The 17,570-nt window shown below is 37.1% G+C and overlaps 1 protein-coding gene across 1 annotated transcript in view; it reads right to left on the minus strand.

Moving 5' to 3' along the window:
* Window positions 1-322: 322 nt before the first annotated feature.
* Window positions 323-17,570, minus strand: part of LOC139585039 (involucrin-like) — a 126,282-nt gene continuing 109,034 nt past the window's right edge. Inside the window, exon 7 of the mRNA XM_071417449.1 lies at window positions 323-3,343. Coding sequence (XP_071273550.1) covers window positions 3,269-3,343 — 75 coding nt within the window. The 3' untranslated portion in view covers window positions 323-3,268. The remainder of the gene's footprint in view (window positions 3,344-17,570) is intronic.

Below are 17,570 nucleotides of genomic sequence, written 5' to 3' on the forward strand. Positions count from 1 at the left end.
TGGCATCTTGCTCAGTGAATTAAGGATGTAGGGATATCAGCCTGAGTGACAGCTCAGATACCCCAAACAGTAGAAAAGTAGCTTTGACTGTCCCACCTGCCTTCTCCCTCTCCAGCATGGTTAGAAGTGGGGATAATTTTAAATTTTAGTTTCACTGCAGAATTTAACACAGAGATTCTATATCCTTTCATATACTTTGTGCCCCCCTGGGTTTCCCAAAATATTCTTGGGGCTTTTGGTCCACAAAGAGCTGGAAAATTCCAGGAAAGGAGTTTGTGTTCATCAAAAACATTACTAGAAATCAAAAGCTGAGAGTCTGTGCTTTCCAAACAGAATTATTTAGTTTGATATATTAGTTCCTGTTAGTGTTGATACAAATTTTTCAACAAGAATCAAGAGATTTTGTATTAAAAAAAATTATATCGTAATTTCTTTCGTAAGAATTTCACCGTCATTTTTTTCTACATTGACATCTGCATAAAAATAAGCAGAATTAACCTTATAACAACAGAGTTACTTTTCCTCAATTGTAAACCATTGAAAGAAGAACAGCAAAGTAAAGCTTTTTAAATAACATTTAACATCCTGCAAAAGACTTTAAATTTAAGAATACACAAGGCTGACAGATTTCATGCACAGTCAGCTGTAATGCTGTTGGTTCAGTCATGTGCCCAAGCTCTAGGAACAAAAGTGACCAAATCATATCTAACAAATTATCTTTAGGCATTACAGTAACATTTATAATTTATTCAATTTTTATAAATATTACAGATAGTCATGAATTGGGTTAATGAAACTATATCTTCTTCTCTTGGCACCAACATTATCAAAGCTGAATGGCAAAATTAGACCTCAATCCCTTAAACTTTCACAAACATGTATATGCATATGTATATATTATTATTGGGTTTTATATTGTGAGAAAGGTGAATCCCAGTACACAGGATATTTATAGGTAGGTCTGGAATGTCTTAAACTTAGAATTTTTTTTCCAAATTTAAGTGTTTTACATCTTAATTCCAAAATCTCTAAATAGCATTCAATCAACTGTTTCATACTCTGTGGTATAACAGAAATAGAAAGCTGATGAAAGAAGAGATTGTCCAATGGAATATGCAATCAAGCAGCAATCAGGCATATTGCTGAGAAGCAATGGTTTTCTTGTCCTTTCCTTTTTAATTCTTTTTTTAAAGAAAAACAATGAGAAACAAAAACAAGTGTCAAAAGAATAATTTTTGCACATATCTCAGCAGCAACAATAAACTACCAGTCCTGGAGTTAATATATGCAGAGTTCTGAAACAGATGAATAAAAATGGTTAATTTTTTTATCCAAAATTTGAAGTATCTAATCAAAGTTGCTGCTCCAAAGTACTAAGAGATAGTAAATCTTTTTTCTATATTTTTATAATTCCTCTTATTCATTCAAGTGCATGAGAAAAGAAATACATGTACCTGGCTGACACAGGAACAAAATCCAGTATAGCAGAATGCCTATGTGAGATGATAGATTTGATTAACATTGTTTGAGAAGAAATATTGCTCCTCTCCTTTATGTTTTCTGACACTTTGAACATTTTCCTATTGATAAAGCATGTCCCCCTGTAAAAGAGACTCAGATACCACAGTTTCTTTTGACTTCCAAGGTGTTCCACGTTGCTAGGGTCATGGGGAACAGACAGAGAAAAACTCAAACATGTTGCAGCAATGACAAAATGCATTTTAGTACCAGTATATAGGTGTAATATTAACTGTCTGAGGGATGAGGAATTAAATATTCATGCAGTTTAAAGGATTTCACATTAACATCAATTATCTTGTATGTCCTTGTAGTCAATAAAATGAAGACTTCTATTCACTGTGCAATTCCAGGTACAAATCAAGTATTATGCTAAGCATGCATAAAGAACAGAACTATCAATAGTATGAAGAATATAATTATATTACATGTAGGTTTTCTGTCATTCTTGTCTGGAATAGTGTATAAAGTACGCATAATAAAGAAACAAATAGGATTCAGAGAAGAATAACTGGGTAGAACTGAAACAACTTTCAGAATATTTTAAATCAGGTAAGTCTTTGTTTCCTAATGCATGAAAAATAGAACATTCAAAATCTAAAACCAAAGGGAAAATAGTTTATCACCCAGCATGGATGCAGCCAAACCAAGGCACTCATTACACAAAAAGTCATTTTGTCCTAGAGATGAAATAGAATCAAAGAGCAATTAAGAATTTTGCTTTGGTACAAAGAGTTACTGTAATACCCTATGAGAAGGAGGTCAGACTACTGTGTCAAGACCTAATCCTTTCTAATCATCTCCAGCTCAGAAGAAGCCAGAAATAGGTTTAGCTTGCACAGAGTAAGAGATTCCACATCTCTCAGTAACAGGGCTTGCATGTGTCCCTGATGTGTTATGACACCAAGTCAGAATACAGTATTTCCTGTGTCATATCACACATAACAGATCCACTGACTTTTCTTCAGGACTATTTAAAAACTGCTTGAAACATCTTACATTTGAAAATGTTGGCCAAGAAGCAAAAGTATTTACTATCAGAACTTGTCTCTTGGAAAATATTTTCTTCTAGGAAAAATATGTACTTTATAACAGCAAGCAAGATGTGCTTTTCAGTGCATTGATATTTTAAAAGAGACTTAAGAATAATCAAGTATAATTTAAAATGGAAAAAATAAGTTAGAATTCAAAAGGGAATGGATGTGTTTCTGAGTCTAAGCAGCACTCTGCTAGACTGTCTGCTGGCACTCCTGCCCCAAGCACCCATATGATCATAAAAAAAGGATGTGTTGGCTGCCTACATTCATGTCTATGTTTTCAGATGGCACCCAGCCTGCTCACATATTGACTAGGAGCTTTGGTATAGGAATGGGTGCCAGGGTATTTTGAGTTTAGATGGGCAACTTGCATAAATAACATTACCAATGTCATATTATTCACAGAAAGTCCTGTGAATATGCCAAAAAATCATAACAGCAGTTGAAATTATATTTTTCAGAAAGAATAGTCTGCTTTAGACAGGCAACAGAAGGCAGGATACATTATACTGCAAAGCAATAATTACAAGGGAGGCCTACTTTTTCATCACTGAATTCAGCCCTGGAGATGAACATGTTTGGAGATGTGCAGGCTTTCATTAAATGGTAAGCATTCACACTGGGAGGCTGATTCACCCTTTTCAAACAGCAGTATTATCTTCAGGTCCACAGCAGCATCTCGGGTCTTAGCAAGATTGGGGTGTTGGAGGCTTTCATGTCACTGCACAGCTGCAGCCAGTTACCATGCAACTGCAGGGAAGGGTTTCTCTCCTGCCTCCTTGGATGATCTGCAGAGGAATAGAGGGAAAATTAACCACTTGCATGTGCTGTGGCACAACTGCATGTGACAACTCTCCTTGTAGTTTCAGTATGGTTTTGCAGAGACAGAGTCAGATGATCATCCTTATTCTAGTACAGTTCTTGTCAATTTTTTTAGGAAGGTTATTTAAAAAGTGCCATCAAAAGAATGGGATTCCTGTGGTACAGACTGTTGGAAAGGAGGTTTAGGAGCAGGAGGAACTGAGGCACAGGCTTTCACCCAGCAGGTTGAAGAAGGAAGACTACTGAGTGGAGAGCAGACAAAAGAAGGAAGATTAATCACTTCAGATCTTCTCACTGACCAGAACATCTAATAATATTTTAGCGTTTTTTTTTTCACAGTCTAGGATTATTTTTGTCTTATTTCATTGAGAGAGATATAAAATAAATAAAAAAATTCTATAAAATCATTTGAGAAATCTATGCATTGCAGTTGGTTAACATACTTGTGTATTTGCCCTAGGCAACAGCAGTAATCGCATATTTATCTGTATGTAGTAGGGTTTTTTTGTATTTCATATTCCTTCTGATATTTTAGTTCCCATTTTCTCCTTTGTCTCACCTTCCTTTGGATTAGGTGAGCTGAGGTTGAAATCTTGTGTCTTAGGCTGAGGCAGGAAGAAATAAATTAAAAACATTAGTAATATCCAGCTTCTGGTCTGTCACCCTGTATATAAGCAATTGTTGTCCTCTCTCACTCTTGTTGTGTTTACTTCTTCATTGCTGTGTTTTCTGCAGCACACAATTTGATGGACTTTCTTAGCTGGACAAGCCATTATTCATGGCAGTGTTTAAAGTAATGCTGATCCTTACAACTTGTCTTTATGATCAAGTCCAGTGTACCTGGTACTCAGGAACAAGAATTAATTTAGACCTTGAAGTTAGTGCAAGTGGGAGTGGGCTCACTCCAGTGGCTTGCACTATACTCCAAGATCATGGCAAGTTGTCCTGCTGAGTTTGGTGGTCTTGGGATCATGGTCTATTCAATCAACAAAGACTGATGGGAGCTATTTTGCAGAACTACACTAGGAGTATTTGTATGCTGGACTTTGAAGTTGCCAAAATCAGAGTTTGTTTTCACTGCAATATAGATACCTAGTTATGTTTAATAAATTAATTCTTTATAAACTAAGTAAGCCAAATTCAGCCTTTTTTGAGGAAGAAGCATCTATTGGTTTAGAAAAGAATAAAAATAGCTTCTGTTCTTATGATCTTCTAAGGAGTTTGACATAACCAATAGGACAGAGCTCAGGTCTTTTCTGTGCTGATCCCAAAATGAATTAAAATGTCTTATCTGCAATCACATAAATATGTTATTTATTTAGCTACAGGCTACAATCTCCTCTTTTTGGTGATGGAGGTAGTCATTTTCAGAGAGCATTGCAATTAACATGTTAGACAACTGATTTATCTGTCTCCAAATCTCTGTACTGACATGCGATGTCTATCTTAGAGACAGGTTTATTGTAGCATATGATTTATGTATCCTTATTTTGCATTTAATTGCTATGACACATCATAATCATAATCAGAAACCAAAACTTTCATCAGTCCTAACAACATTTGTAAAAACCCCTGAAACTCTAACACTTGTGCATGGGGAACTATGCAGAATCTCCTAAGTGCAAACCAAATTAACATGACTGCTGAAATTGCTAACTTACACTCTGAATTTTGCATAAATAGCTAATGTGCAAGACTCTCAGTGCTTTCAGCAACAGACCTGCTGTTACTAGGAAGGTAGGAGGCACCTCAAAGCTACCTTTGCTGCCAATACCTCCATGTCATTAGCAGTGACAGACTCCCTCAGTCCTGTGGGGATTTGTTGTCAGACTCAGTTGGGCTCAGGAGCTGGCACTCTGTTACTGCTCTCAGTCTCCAGCTGATTTGCCTTCTGGATGGCAAGGACTGTGCACTGTCATCCCAGTCATTCCAATCTCTCTCTTTTTTTTTTTTTCTTCTTCTTTTTCCTTTTTTTTTTTCTTACTTGCATAAAGTGGACCAAATTAGGCCTGATGTACGTGGGTGAGCTCACAGGGAAACACTGAATCTAAGCAGAGGAGAGCTGTTCATCCTCAAACAAAGCCTAGTACAGGTCTGCTGTGCTTTTCCCTGTAAAACTCAGTTGTGGAAGCTAACATGGGAAGCAGCTCTATGAACTGCAAAGTAATTTAGGATGTGGTTATTTAAAAATAAGTGGTTGATTTCTTCTTGTCAACGAGAAGTCACTGATAGTAAGAGCCATTAGAAACAAGAGCATATAATGAAACGTACTTCAGTTGGTACATATGACTTATGAAGCTGGTTTGAAATCTGCATGTCATAGATTCAAGTTTAAAGTGAATACATTGAATCTATTTTTACCCATAGGGAGGTAAAAAAAAAAAATACTTGGCAAATTTGAAACTGAAACTCTTGGTTTTAAAACCAGGATGAGTTGATCACTAAAGCAGACAGGTAGTTTAAGTGCATTAGCACTTGTCAAACCTAACAAATTTGTCAGTTCAAATTAGTCTCCTTCAGAGATGTAAACCAAAGATTTTTGGATATAATACAAATGTACTAAAGTATACCTGACTTCAGTAACGTATTTGATGAGATTCCACAAAACAGTTTTGAGAAGGAAATAGGAAAATACAAATCAGACTGTGGTCTTGAAAACAGATAATTAATAAAGGAAAATCACACAACACCTCTCACCAAAACAGCAACAACAAAAATTTCCAGTTTGAGATCTTGGAATTCATTTTGAGAAGCATGTAAATATAGATAAAGCATGCCTCAAGTTTTACTGTCAGTAACATGAATACTAGTGTGCTAAAGCTGCATGACATATTTATTTCTGAGCTCAATGAGCTTGGCAGAAGGATATATTCTTCTTTCAGAGAGGGTGAACCAAGTGCACCAATCTAAAGAGTTTTCATGGAGGTTACAAGGTCTGCTAGGTGCAATAGAGTTCTGTGTCAACAAATATCTATGATTTTTAATTATACTTTCTTTGAATATAATTAATGATTTGCCCTGAAATGCAGTAAAACCAGCATCTCTTCCAAATATCCTGTGGCCTCTTAAAGAAACCATTCAAAGTTCAGAATATCTCACAAAAATGGAAGAACTCTTGAAAAGGGTGGTATGAGTGTTAAGTAAAAAGGGATTGAAGTACCAATAACAATTGCAAGAAAAAATGCTCAATCCTCATTCATTTCAATAAGCCTTAATCACACGTAGCAGACCTATTGGACTGCTTAAGAATTATTTCTGAGAACAAGGGCTTACCTCTTTAAAGACAGTGTGATTTAATCCTAGAATAGCCTAAGACTGAGAAAGGAATTTGTGATCCTTCTGCTGCTGGATCTGCTCTGACTGCACTAAGACATAGGTAAAAGGAGGATCATGACTGGGACAGATTAGAATTAATTTAGGAAAAGCAATTGGAAGGACTTTTACACTTCCTGTGTTGGATTGAACCTTACAGCATGCGGTAGTTTTTTCTATAAAGCTGCTCAGAAAAGAGACCTTATTTCTTTTCTTCTTATAATGGGAAAAATTTGAGTTTAGCTATCTCTTGATATTCAGAAAAAAAAAAACCAAAACAGCTACTATTTTAGTTCTTTTTTCTTTTTTTTTTAAATTACCTTTGGATAGGAATCAGCCACCAAACAGTGCCACTAAAGAGATGAAATATACAGAAATGGAGGGAGCAACAGCAGAGAGTTGCATTAGAGTCTGTAATTCAGTCTTAACTGTAACAGTTCAGTGCCAGAGCTTTTCCTCAGCCACGGCTTTAATTTGATTAATATTTATATATTTCATTTAATGTCCTTAAGCAGATACTGTACATTGATCTTTCCTGTACTGAGTCTACTTTCCCATATGCCTCCTTCCTGGATTTAACTTTACTCACAAATACCTTAACTCCCCCACCCCCATCCCAGCAGTCCTGGTGTTCATTCCATGTTTTCAGTCCCAGTGGTCAGTTCATTCCATGTTTTCTCTACCACTCCTTCCTCCTCAAGGGAAAGGATTCCTCACACTCTTCCCTTGCTCAGTATGGGGTCCCTCCTGCAAGGGACAGTCCTCCATCACTTTCTCTGAGTCCTTCCCATGGGCTACAGCTCTGCATGAACTGCTCCAGCCTGCATTGTTCCCAAAGGACACAGTCCTTCTGGAACAGACTGCTCCACCGTGTGTCCTCAACAGGGTCACAAGACCTGTCAGCAAACCTGCTCCTGGGCGGGTTTCTTGCTCCAGGGCCACAGATCCTGCCAGGACCTTGCTCCATCACCTGCTTCCTATAGGGTCACAACCTTCTTTTGGGCATCCAGATGTTGCAGCATGGGGTCCTCCACAGGCTACAGGTGGATTTATGCTCCTATCTGGATCTCCATGGGCTGCAGGGACACAGCAGCCTCCCATAGTTTGCACCACAAGCTGCAGGGGAATCTCTGCTCCAGCCCCTGGACCAGCACCTCCACCTCCTTCTTCACTGACCTTGGTGTCTGCAGAGTTGTTTCTTTTGCATATTTCCACTCCTGTCTCTCTGTCACACAGTTTTTTTCCCTCCTGACAGAATAATCTGTTATCTTAGAGGTGCTGCCACCATCACTAATGGGCTTGGCCAGTGGCAGGTCTGTCCTGCCAGACAGGCTGTCCTGTCCTGCCAGGCTCTGACAGACACAGGGAAAGCTTCCAGCAACCTCCTATGGAAACCACCTCTGTAGCTCCCCCTGAACTAAAACCTTGCCATGCAAGTGCAATACACAGGGACAACAAGAAATGTCAGGAACACAAACCAAAAAGCAGAAGTTGCCAGCCACATTGGGGTGGTTCCAAGGTCTGCAACAAGAAATGGGACCTAAGTATTTAGACTTCAGCTGCATAAGGAAATTTAGCACTGTGCACATGTCTGGTCCAAACTATAATTTGGGTCAACATAACAGAGCAGGTCAGTTTTCTTCTCTGCTGGCAAGAATAAAGATTACTCTAAATTCCTGTCACATTTGCCTGAAATGAATTTGGTCTTCAGCTTTGTATTACTGAAATTATATAAAAGCTTAAAAGAAATATTTTGTCTGATGAAAATGACTTAATGACTAATTTATTATTTGTCCTTTTTCCTTTATCTTCAAATTTTTCTGTCTGGGTTTGGTCTTTTTTTTTTTTTTTTTTTTTTTTTTTTTTCTAAAACTACAATTTTTCAAAGCCATAACAACTAGCAGAAGGGCAGAATGCAGTATCAGGTACTCAATATAGTCTGGATTCACCAGCTAGCATTTGCAGAAACCCTTAGCCACATGAATGTGAAAATATTCTGGGGCAGGTGGCCAACAAGGAGAGTTTCACGGTGTGAAATACCAGCAGATGCTGTGCAACTTCATCTTGTGATTATCTGTCTCTCCACCACTGGTGCCAAAAGAAAGAGAAAAGCAAGAAGGAAGATGGAAGAATAAGGAGAGCAGATATGAGGTACAGCATGCTGGATTGAACCCACTTGGGCATGATTTTTGGTTTCCAAATAGTAAGATGTCGAGTTACACCAGAACTTCCCTTGCTCAATAAGTCTAGCTGGGCTGCATTACATGTGTCTGTCTGATATACCCTGGCTGTCCAATAATGAAATGAAAAGTCTATAGCCCTACAAAGTCTCAAGAAAAATATCCTGAAAATTTATATATTTGTACTCATTAAAATTCAAATAGAAATTACACTCACAAAATTCTGCTGTCTTTCTCTTAACCAGAAAACCTTGCTTACATACCGGGGAAATGATATCAAGCATCTACAGAAAATTAATTTTACTTTGAATAAACCCCCTTTCTAAAACTCCTGATTTTGTTCTTTCAGTTCACTTTCTGTCTCCAGAAAACACTGAATAGATATCTAAGCTTCTGCCTTTTCAGCAGGAGTAAAGTATGGCTATAAATAACAGACATTGACTTGGGGAATTATAATCATGAGAGTGACAGTCTCAAAAAAAGAAGCAGAATAATTTTGCATAAGAAAATTATTTTTCAACAGATTAAAATAATGGGAGACCTTCCCTTGGCAGTATTTGATTGCTTCTAAACTTATTGTGTATTTCTCAAAAGGAAGCAGTTAACGAGTCCTTTTTAGTCTCAGCCTCCTAACAGAGTTTCTCTTTTAAAGATTTTTTCCATTTACAGCCAATCCACAGGTGAGAAAATCTTGTATATAATGTAAAATTCTATTTTACTTTCCTGATACTCCAGATAACAAGCAATGAGGAAAATACTTAATTTTAAAGCAATGTTGAAAGACAAGGGGTGGGAAAGAGAAGGAAGAGGCAAGAAAAGGAGAAATTAGAAAGTTTGTAATTTAGCCCTGACCTTTGTACCCCAGTTATCTGGTTAGGAAGGAGGCAAGGGGTTAAAGATCTATGGATCTATGGGTCACCATGCTGGGAAGAATGCTCTTACTCCCATCTTCTCTGTGGATGTGTTTTGTTCAGAAGGCAGACTGGAGGCTGGGAAGGAGGAAATGGAGAGTCCAGGGCAATTGAAATGAACGAACAGAGTACATTTGGGAAGTAGTAAAACTGTGTATCTCATTTGATGGGTTGGCCCGTTTACAGAGAGAAATCACTTTAAACATTTTCATGTGAAAAATATAGGATCAATAAGTATCTAAACAGTCTCAATGCTTTATGTGAGGGAAAAATTATTAAAAAAATTCAGATTCCTTGTTAGATGTTTCCAATAATTAGTACATCACATTATGGGGCAGATTTTCAAAGTTGTGCTCAGAAATGTAGCCATGTGACATCTCTTGAAAGTCAGCAAGAACTGCTCATTTAAGTCTCTGTGCATTGTCTGAAAATACACCTCCCTCTCTTTGGGAGGTGGAAAGTGATTTTGTATCCCTGCTTTGGAAAGTTTTTAGTTCTTTAGAAGACTCTTCCCTTTCTTCTTTGTATTTCACCATTTATTCCCGATACACTATACTTGTTAGGGAGCTTTTTATATCTTAAACTGTGTTTGCAGTATCCTTTCAGAGGGCTATTACTGAGATTACAGGATTTTTGTTTTCTCCAGTCATGGTCAAAATTTACCTCTACATTTTTCCACTGCTAGCTTACAGGTATTAGTCATGCTTTACTCCAAGGCAAATGCCTAAACTTATTCCTGAAATGACTATCCATATTGTTAGAATACTACTACTCATGCATTTGACTTTAATTAAGCTTGAATTGTTAAAGCTGTGTCAGCAGTTTCATTGCAAACCACACAATAATTGAGCAGCTACCAAAAAAATAAGCAAGATACCAATGAACAATAAAGTGTACGATGACATAGAAATGGTATGAAAGTAAAACAATCTGTGCCAACACAGGATTAATGAATCTGTATTCTATGCTCTACTTTCCTTCAAAAGCTTCTTGCAGCAAATAAGATGATGCATTTTTCCTAGATTTTCAAACCTATCATATAAATAAGCCTTACAGTGTTTTTTTTATGTTTGTGTATGTTTTCCCTGTACATATTAAATGCACAGCAATCATTTCCCTGGTTCTAAAGAAGGTAATAAAAAATCATAATACCCCAATTATTCTACTCAGAATACTACTAATGAGGATATTTCCATAATATAAGATGCTGCAGAACTGACATATAATAAGAAGTAAGTTGGTTGGGTACTATATAAATAAAGTGGAAAAAAAAATCAAACATTTTCCTGATTTTTTTTAAGGCTTCATTTTAGATTTAACATAAGGATATTTCATCTTGCCATTTTAAGCCTCTAATTACAGTTACCATCCTTTGGCTTGGCATCTAAATCGCAGTCTGATGAGACTTATTTTTATACAAGGAGACATCATACAAGGAAAGGTCATGCTCCACGTAATTCTGGCTTTGTTTTGCTGCTTCAGCCTATCATAATATGAAATTTTATCAAATTCTAAACACATTCTTTTTTAACATATTTAAGAGAATAATTAAGGCCAAATATCATGTTGCTTAAATTAAAGGGAGAGAACATGAATCATTCCTTTCACTTCTATAATAGAAAACTAGGGCAACCACGATAAAAGTCACAAAGGCAAAACACATTGCTCTTTATATGAAGGAAGAAAAACACCACATTTTTCAATACAACTTACTTTAAATATTACAAAACATTTGAAAATAATTCCTCAGCTGCTTCTTGCAACGATGGAGATTAACGAGCATAGACCAGGAATCTCTGTCTCCTGTGCACGTTGAAGAAAAAATATTCTTTCTGGTCACAATTTCTAAAGCAACTGAGGCCCTTACTGGAACTGCTTCAGTTGAGATGTAGTAGAAAGTAAGAATTTTTAAAGTCTATTTTGAAAATGTTTTTCCTGTTCTCTATTTCCTAGAGAGCCTAAACCTCACAACATCTTGTAAGAGAAGGACTCTCTACCAACCAGCAATCTGTGCCAAAACCATGTAGCCACTGCATTGTGATGCACTCTGGGGACATACCAGTGCACACCAGCCTAAGCTGGTGCTCAAGACTGCCTTGCAGAGATACTAGCCTGGGTCCATGCTTCTGCCCCTGCTTCCTTGCATCTTATAAACACCCACATGCAGAACAAGTCCCATTTTTAAAGGGATACTTGGGTATTTAGGGTCTCCAAAGATGTATTTAATATTTTTCAAGCATTTCTTAGCAGTGCCATGGAGTCAGGCAGCTTTTGGTTTTGGCAAGTCCACTGAATGATGACCTCCCTGTATGACTTCCAATAATTGCTCAAGTCTCACTGAGGGAGAGATTTAGGATGTCTCATGCATGTATGTAGAGACACTACTATGTCCAAAACAAGTTCACCAGGGTGCCAGTGATGACACACAACCCACAGGAAACCTGTGCTCCTCTGCATCAACAGCTGGAGGCCAGGACATCAGAATTGGCAGGCGATGGCTGCCTTTAGGCATCTGAATCACTGCTCCAAAGCCCATGGCAGGAAAAGTGATAGAGCACATGTCTCCTCACTACCAAATTCATTCTCAGTCACTGAGGCATCTTTCCTCATCATAGCTTGCGATCCTCAGGACTAGCTAAAGTATATTGGCAAAAATACAAATATATTTTTAAAAGGGTATATCACCAAGGGCCCTAGATCTGTTTCAAGTCCCATATCAATGTCATTAGCCACTTGAACTCACAGGACCTGCTTTGTCAGTTCTTGTCTAGGAGAAAATTATTCATTAATTTGAAAAGGGTAGCAGAACCTTTTCCCTACTAAGAAAGAAGAATTTCCAGGATAGCTAAATGGATCCTGGTACTTTCATGCTTCATTATTTCCATCAAAAGGAAGACAGTGTTTCTTGCAGAAAGCTTATCAAGCCTCTCAACTTCTGCCAAAGTTCTGTAATTCCAAGTACTCTTTTGTGCAGAGAATTCTAAACTTTTGCTGAACTCTCACCTTGTATTAAAATAAATAAATTGTGTTAACATTTCTAGCTACATTATGCATGAAAATGAAGGTGGAAATAACATTTAATAATAAAAGAGCAGTGGGTAGTGTGGATTTGATTACAGACTGAGTCTGCATCATCCTGTTTGGCTCTAAACTGAATCCTTACCTTGGTGTATCAATGATTAGGATGAGCAGCACGACAGCAGAGGAGAAAGAAAGGGAAAGAAAGGAGTATCTATCTATCTATCTATCTATCTATCTATCTATCTATCTATCTATCTAGTGTAAAATGGTTAGTCTTCAACTCCTCATTATTCCAACATAAATTTTCTCTGGTAATCAAAAAGCTGTCACAAGTGCTGTGACAAAATATATCCAAAGCAGGAAATTCAGACAGCATAATATTGTATAAAGAATTCATTAAGTGTATATTAATAATAAATACAGTTATATAAGGCCAAATCTAGCTTTATGTGATTTCTGAACAAAGGAAAGCTAGATTTATCACATTATTTGACAAACTATGTGGTGAGGATGAGGCTTCTGATTTAGTGAGGTACTTAAACATGTATATAAACTCTGCCACATTCTCAGGTCTGATTAATTTCTAAGTTAAGCACATGCTTAAATGATTGCACTATCAAAAGCAAATGTCTAAGTTAAGCACATGCTTAAATGATTGCACTATCAAAAGCAGCACTACATTTCCCTTAAAGTGCAAATTAAATGTGTCAGCTTTCATGGGGTTTTAGTTACATTTTCTCATTCATCTTTATTATTCTGGCTGAAGTAAAACCTGTCCTCTTCACTTCCTGTGGAAATAATAAAAAAAAGTTACAGTCCCTCACTAGTAACCTTGAGATAAACTAGCAAGCTTCTGCACAGACAACTCAGGCAAAGATATCAGCATGGCTCTACAGCTCTGTACAATGGACATGAGAGAAAAACTTTTCTAATACTTCAGGTCCTAAAAAAAGGCAAGAAATCAATAAAGCTACTGTGATTTATACCAGCTAAGGATCTCCCCAGTATTCTCTACTGTATATCTTTGTGGAGACCCTGGTGCAGCGGGGCGGGGTGCATTCCCTGGTTTAGGGAGACACAGGAAGCTTCCCTCAAAAAGCTGATAGACCCCATTGGCTCCTTCCCCTGTTCTTATGTCTGTTCCTATGTCCCTGAGCCACTCCTTCCCTATTCCCTGATTGGCCCTCATCTTTGTACAGCCTAGAGACCAAACTCACCCCCAGGCCCCTTGGTAGGTAGAAACTTAGGCCCTCCATGTGTGGGTGCTTGGACCTGAACATTTCACTGTGCAGATGAATAAAACATCTGTGGATATTATGCAAAGGCCCTTTTTGCTTCCTTACCCTGGACTATACTGGCAGCAATTCAGCCTGCTACATATCTTGACTCAAATTACAAAATTGTATGCAAAAGAATGTTTTACATGAGCAAAATAATCAGAGAAGCTGTCAGCTGCACAGGGGGTATTAAAATTGTTTAACTGCATTGGATTTCTAGCCAAAAGACAAAATGTACATATACACCTCTGTTTGGATGAAGAATTATCAATATATATAAATCATTAGTCCTGTATCCATTGCAAATTGACATAATGGATTTAATAATTGTGTTAGCTGCACATGCAAATGCAGACAATTGTGCATTTCTATACACAAGCTATGGTCGGTACTTCAGTAAAAGAATTTGGAAAACATTCCTAAAACTTATATTCGAAGCTGTCAATAGACCAGTGCCAAATTTAAAATGGTATTTTTTTTCACCTCCTTGCTTAGTACCAGGTAACTAATTTTTTTGAAGCCTGGAATTTTTTTCTCATATGAATTTCAGATCTGCAGATGAGAGACATTTGATTTTTCTTCTCCCTGCTTGGAATTCCTCTATAAACCTTTGGAAACATCACATGGCTGTCCTATTGCTCTTGGACACATTTGCATAACTGTTACACATTGCAGCTACTTACAGTGCATAATAATAAGCAATTTCCATGTGACAGATTTTCAGGGAGTTCTTCACACTTTTACCAACTGTAGCTTCTATCCAATGACTACAAAACATATCCCTTTCCCTTCGTGGGAGTTTTCAAGAACCTCTTAATGCTGAGTGGAAAGTTGGAAAGTTACTTGCAGATTCTCTATGACCATTCCCTGGATGAGGTCTCATCACAGAACATGGTTTTCTCAAAGTCTGCTCTCTCAGTAGGAGCAGAAAAAGTAACCATAGTCTAGGGTTCACTCAGAGGTTGCCTCTGCTCTGCAGTTTTTGTAGCAGGGCTTCACTGAGTAACTGAGGCAGTGAAACCTTCTGAAGCCATTAGAAGTTATTTAGATAAGAACATCCACTATCTTCTTACTTATTAAACAAGGGCAACACCCATGACTTGAACACGAAAATGGTGAAAGGCAGGTCCTGGCTTACACAGGCAAGCTGCTGAAAACTCAAACATAAACAATTCCATAGATCATAATTACTAGAGGTACTGATATGATGTTACAACTCTTAATCTGCACAAAGTGAGATAATTGCATGCTCTTATTATACTGTTGTACCCAAAGATCTACAAATAGCAGTTTACAGCAGATGGAGAAGTGCCATTTGATTTCCATAATCCGAGGGCAGAGCAAAACAGAGCTGTGCATACATAAAGATACAGCAAGTGGTCATCTCAAGAAGCATAAAAAAACTGTCAATGAAAATAGTTTAAGATGTTGTAACCTCAAAAACAATTGTCTTGCAAACAATGGCCTCTTGGCCTCTTGCTGATATCTGATCTTTTTAATAGTTTGGAGAGTCCTGCAAGGTGAGATTTTACAGGCTGAAGTTTATTTATCAGAAAAACATCTATCACATCTGAATGACAAGATTAAACATAACGATATCCTTGACACACTGTTCATGTCAGTCATCCTTGACACATTGTTCATGTCAGTCATCCCTAGGAATGGGACATGTGCAGAAGATGTCATGCAATTTTAAGTAAGGTCTCAGATTTATTTTTCTGTAACCAGGCTGAACTTTCTGAAATTATTCTTTTCCTTCTGCTGATGGCTTCCTGAAGAACTTTTCACCTCTGCTGAGAGCCAGAACACCCAGGGGGTCAGAAGTTCTGTAGTTTATTTATGGCTTTTCCGGTAAGATATCATCAGATTCACAGCATGCTAACATGTCATGAATTTGGGCAAGGATTTAGGGAAGACCTGCAAAAGTCTCAGAAACTTATTCGTACTTAATCAGTATTATGAAACCAGCAACTTACTCATCACTGCCTTGAAACCATTAATTTAATCACTGTGATATTGTATCTCTCTATAAATAACAATAAAAACACTTTTAAAAGTAGATACTTACTTTACATGTTGTGAATTTCATTTTCTGTAATGGACTGATCCAACATCAGTTCCCTTTTTATCTAATCTAAATGAGATAAATATGATTTAATCTGAAATTAATCAATCAGCATGTGCCCAGTGTTATTTTATAATTGTCAGTGAGGAGATGCTATAGACACTTATAATTTACATGCAAAAGCAATATATTATCATAGCTTGATAATAAAAATTGCTTTATTGTGTTATTATTAACCTACTTGCTGAAAAGAAAGTGTCAGACTTTGTGAAATATTACAAGCCAAGAGACTTAAATTTAGTCTTGGAAAATGAAGTGAATGTACTGTGTCTTATGCAAGCATTCATCACTTCATAATTGAGGGTTATAGAAGAAAAAAAACAGGGAAGATTTATGGTGATATACTAAGTAATTTTACCTGTCAGGTTCTTATCTCAAAGGATACTGTCTCATGAGAAAAATACATTGTGATGAAAACAACAGCTCGATTCTGCTTGGTTGGTATCCCTGATCTGACGACTAAAACAGCAACAGAACAGTTATGCTATAATCCAGATGATTCTTTTATATTTTTTTTTTTGCTGCTAAATGACTTTATGACTTATTAAAACTGAAGGACTGTGTGATTTTGGGGGATGGAAAGTGCAAGATGGGGGTTGTTGTACTTTATATAAATGAAGCTTATATAAAGTAAAAACAGCATCTATAATTCAATATGATCATGAGTGTTTATGATGTTTCATCCTATATGGGCTTGGGGGAAATGTCAGCATGTTCTCACTTGAAATGCTCATACTCTTTATTTGGTTCTTATCTTATTCCTTTTCTAAGTTTTAGAGGGCTGAGGACATCCAAGATGAGACCAAAAGTATGCAGAATTCTGCCCAAATTTTCTTGTCAAACAAACCTGTATATGTCATAATTAGAAAGCTTTCCTCCTCTGTAAGCCAAATACCCAGGAGAGTGGGGCTTTGCTCAGACCTGAAGTACTAGATGTTGCATTTTAATTTCCCTTTAAGTATTTCCTCAGGGTTCAGACAGTCTCAGCTATGTCACGAGGCTCTCTGATTTCTGGCTCTTCACGAGATTAAAATCACTGCCATTTACCAAAGGGTACAATTCCTCCCTTTTTAAAGCCAGTCAGAATTCTGGCACATCATCTGTCTATTTCATTCTAGTATTGCTTTAATTGCTGGGATCAGAGCCAGGAAAAGATCTGGAGTGCTATTTAGTGGCAGTGGCATGCTGATGTATTGTGGATTAACCTCGAACTATAACTATAGAAATGCTCATTTTTCTTCAAACTTTCTCTTACATATTTCTTTTCTACTCAAATTCCATTTAAAAAAATCTTCCTTTAAATGTGCTTCAGAAAAACAGAGGTCTCATTGTCTAAAGAGAACTAATTTTCTCTTAAATTATTGTTC

The sequence above is a fragment of the Agelaius tricolor genome, unplaced genomic scaffold (genome assembly GCF_023055355.1).
Source record: "Agelaius tricolor isolate 1412-34295 unplaced genomic scaffold, bAgeTri1.0.p SCAF_2, whole genome shotgun sequence".
NCBI classification, from domain to species: domain Eukaryota; kingdom Metazoa; phylum Chordata; class Aves; order Passeriformes; family Icteridae; genus Agelaius; species Agelaius tricolor.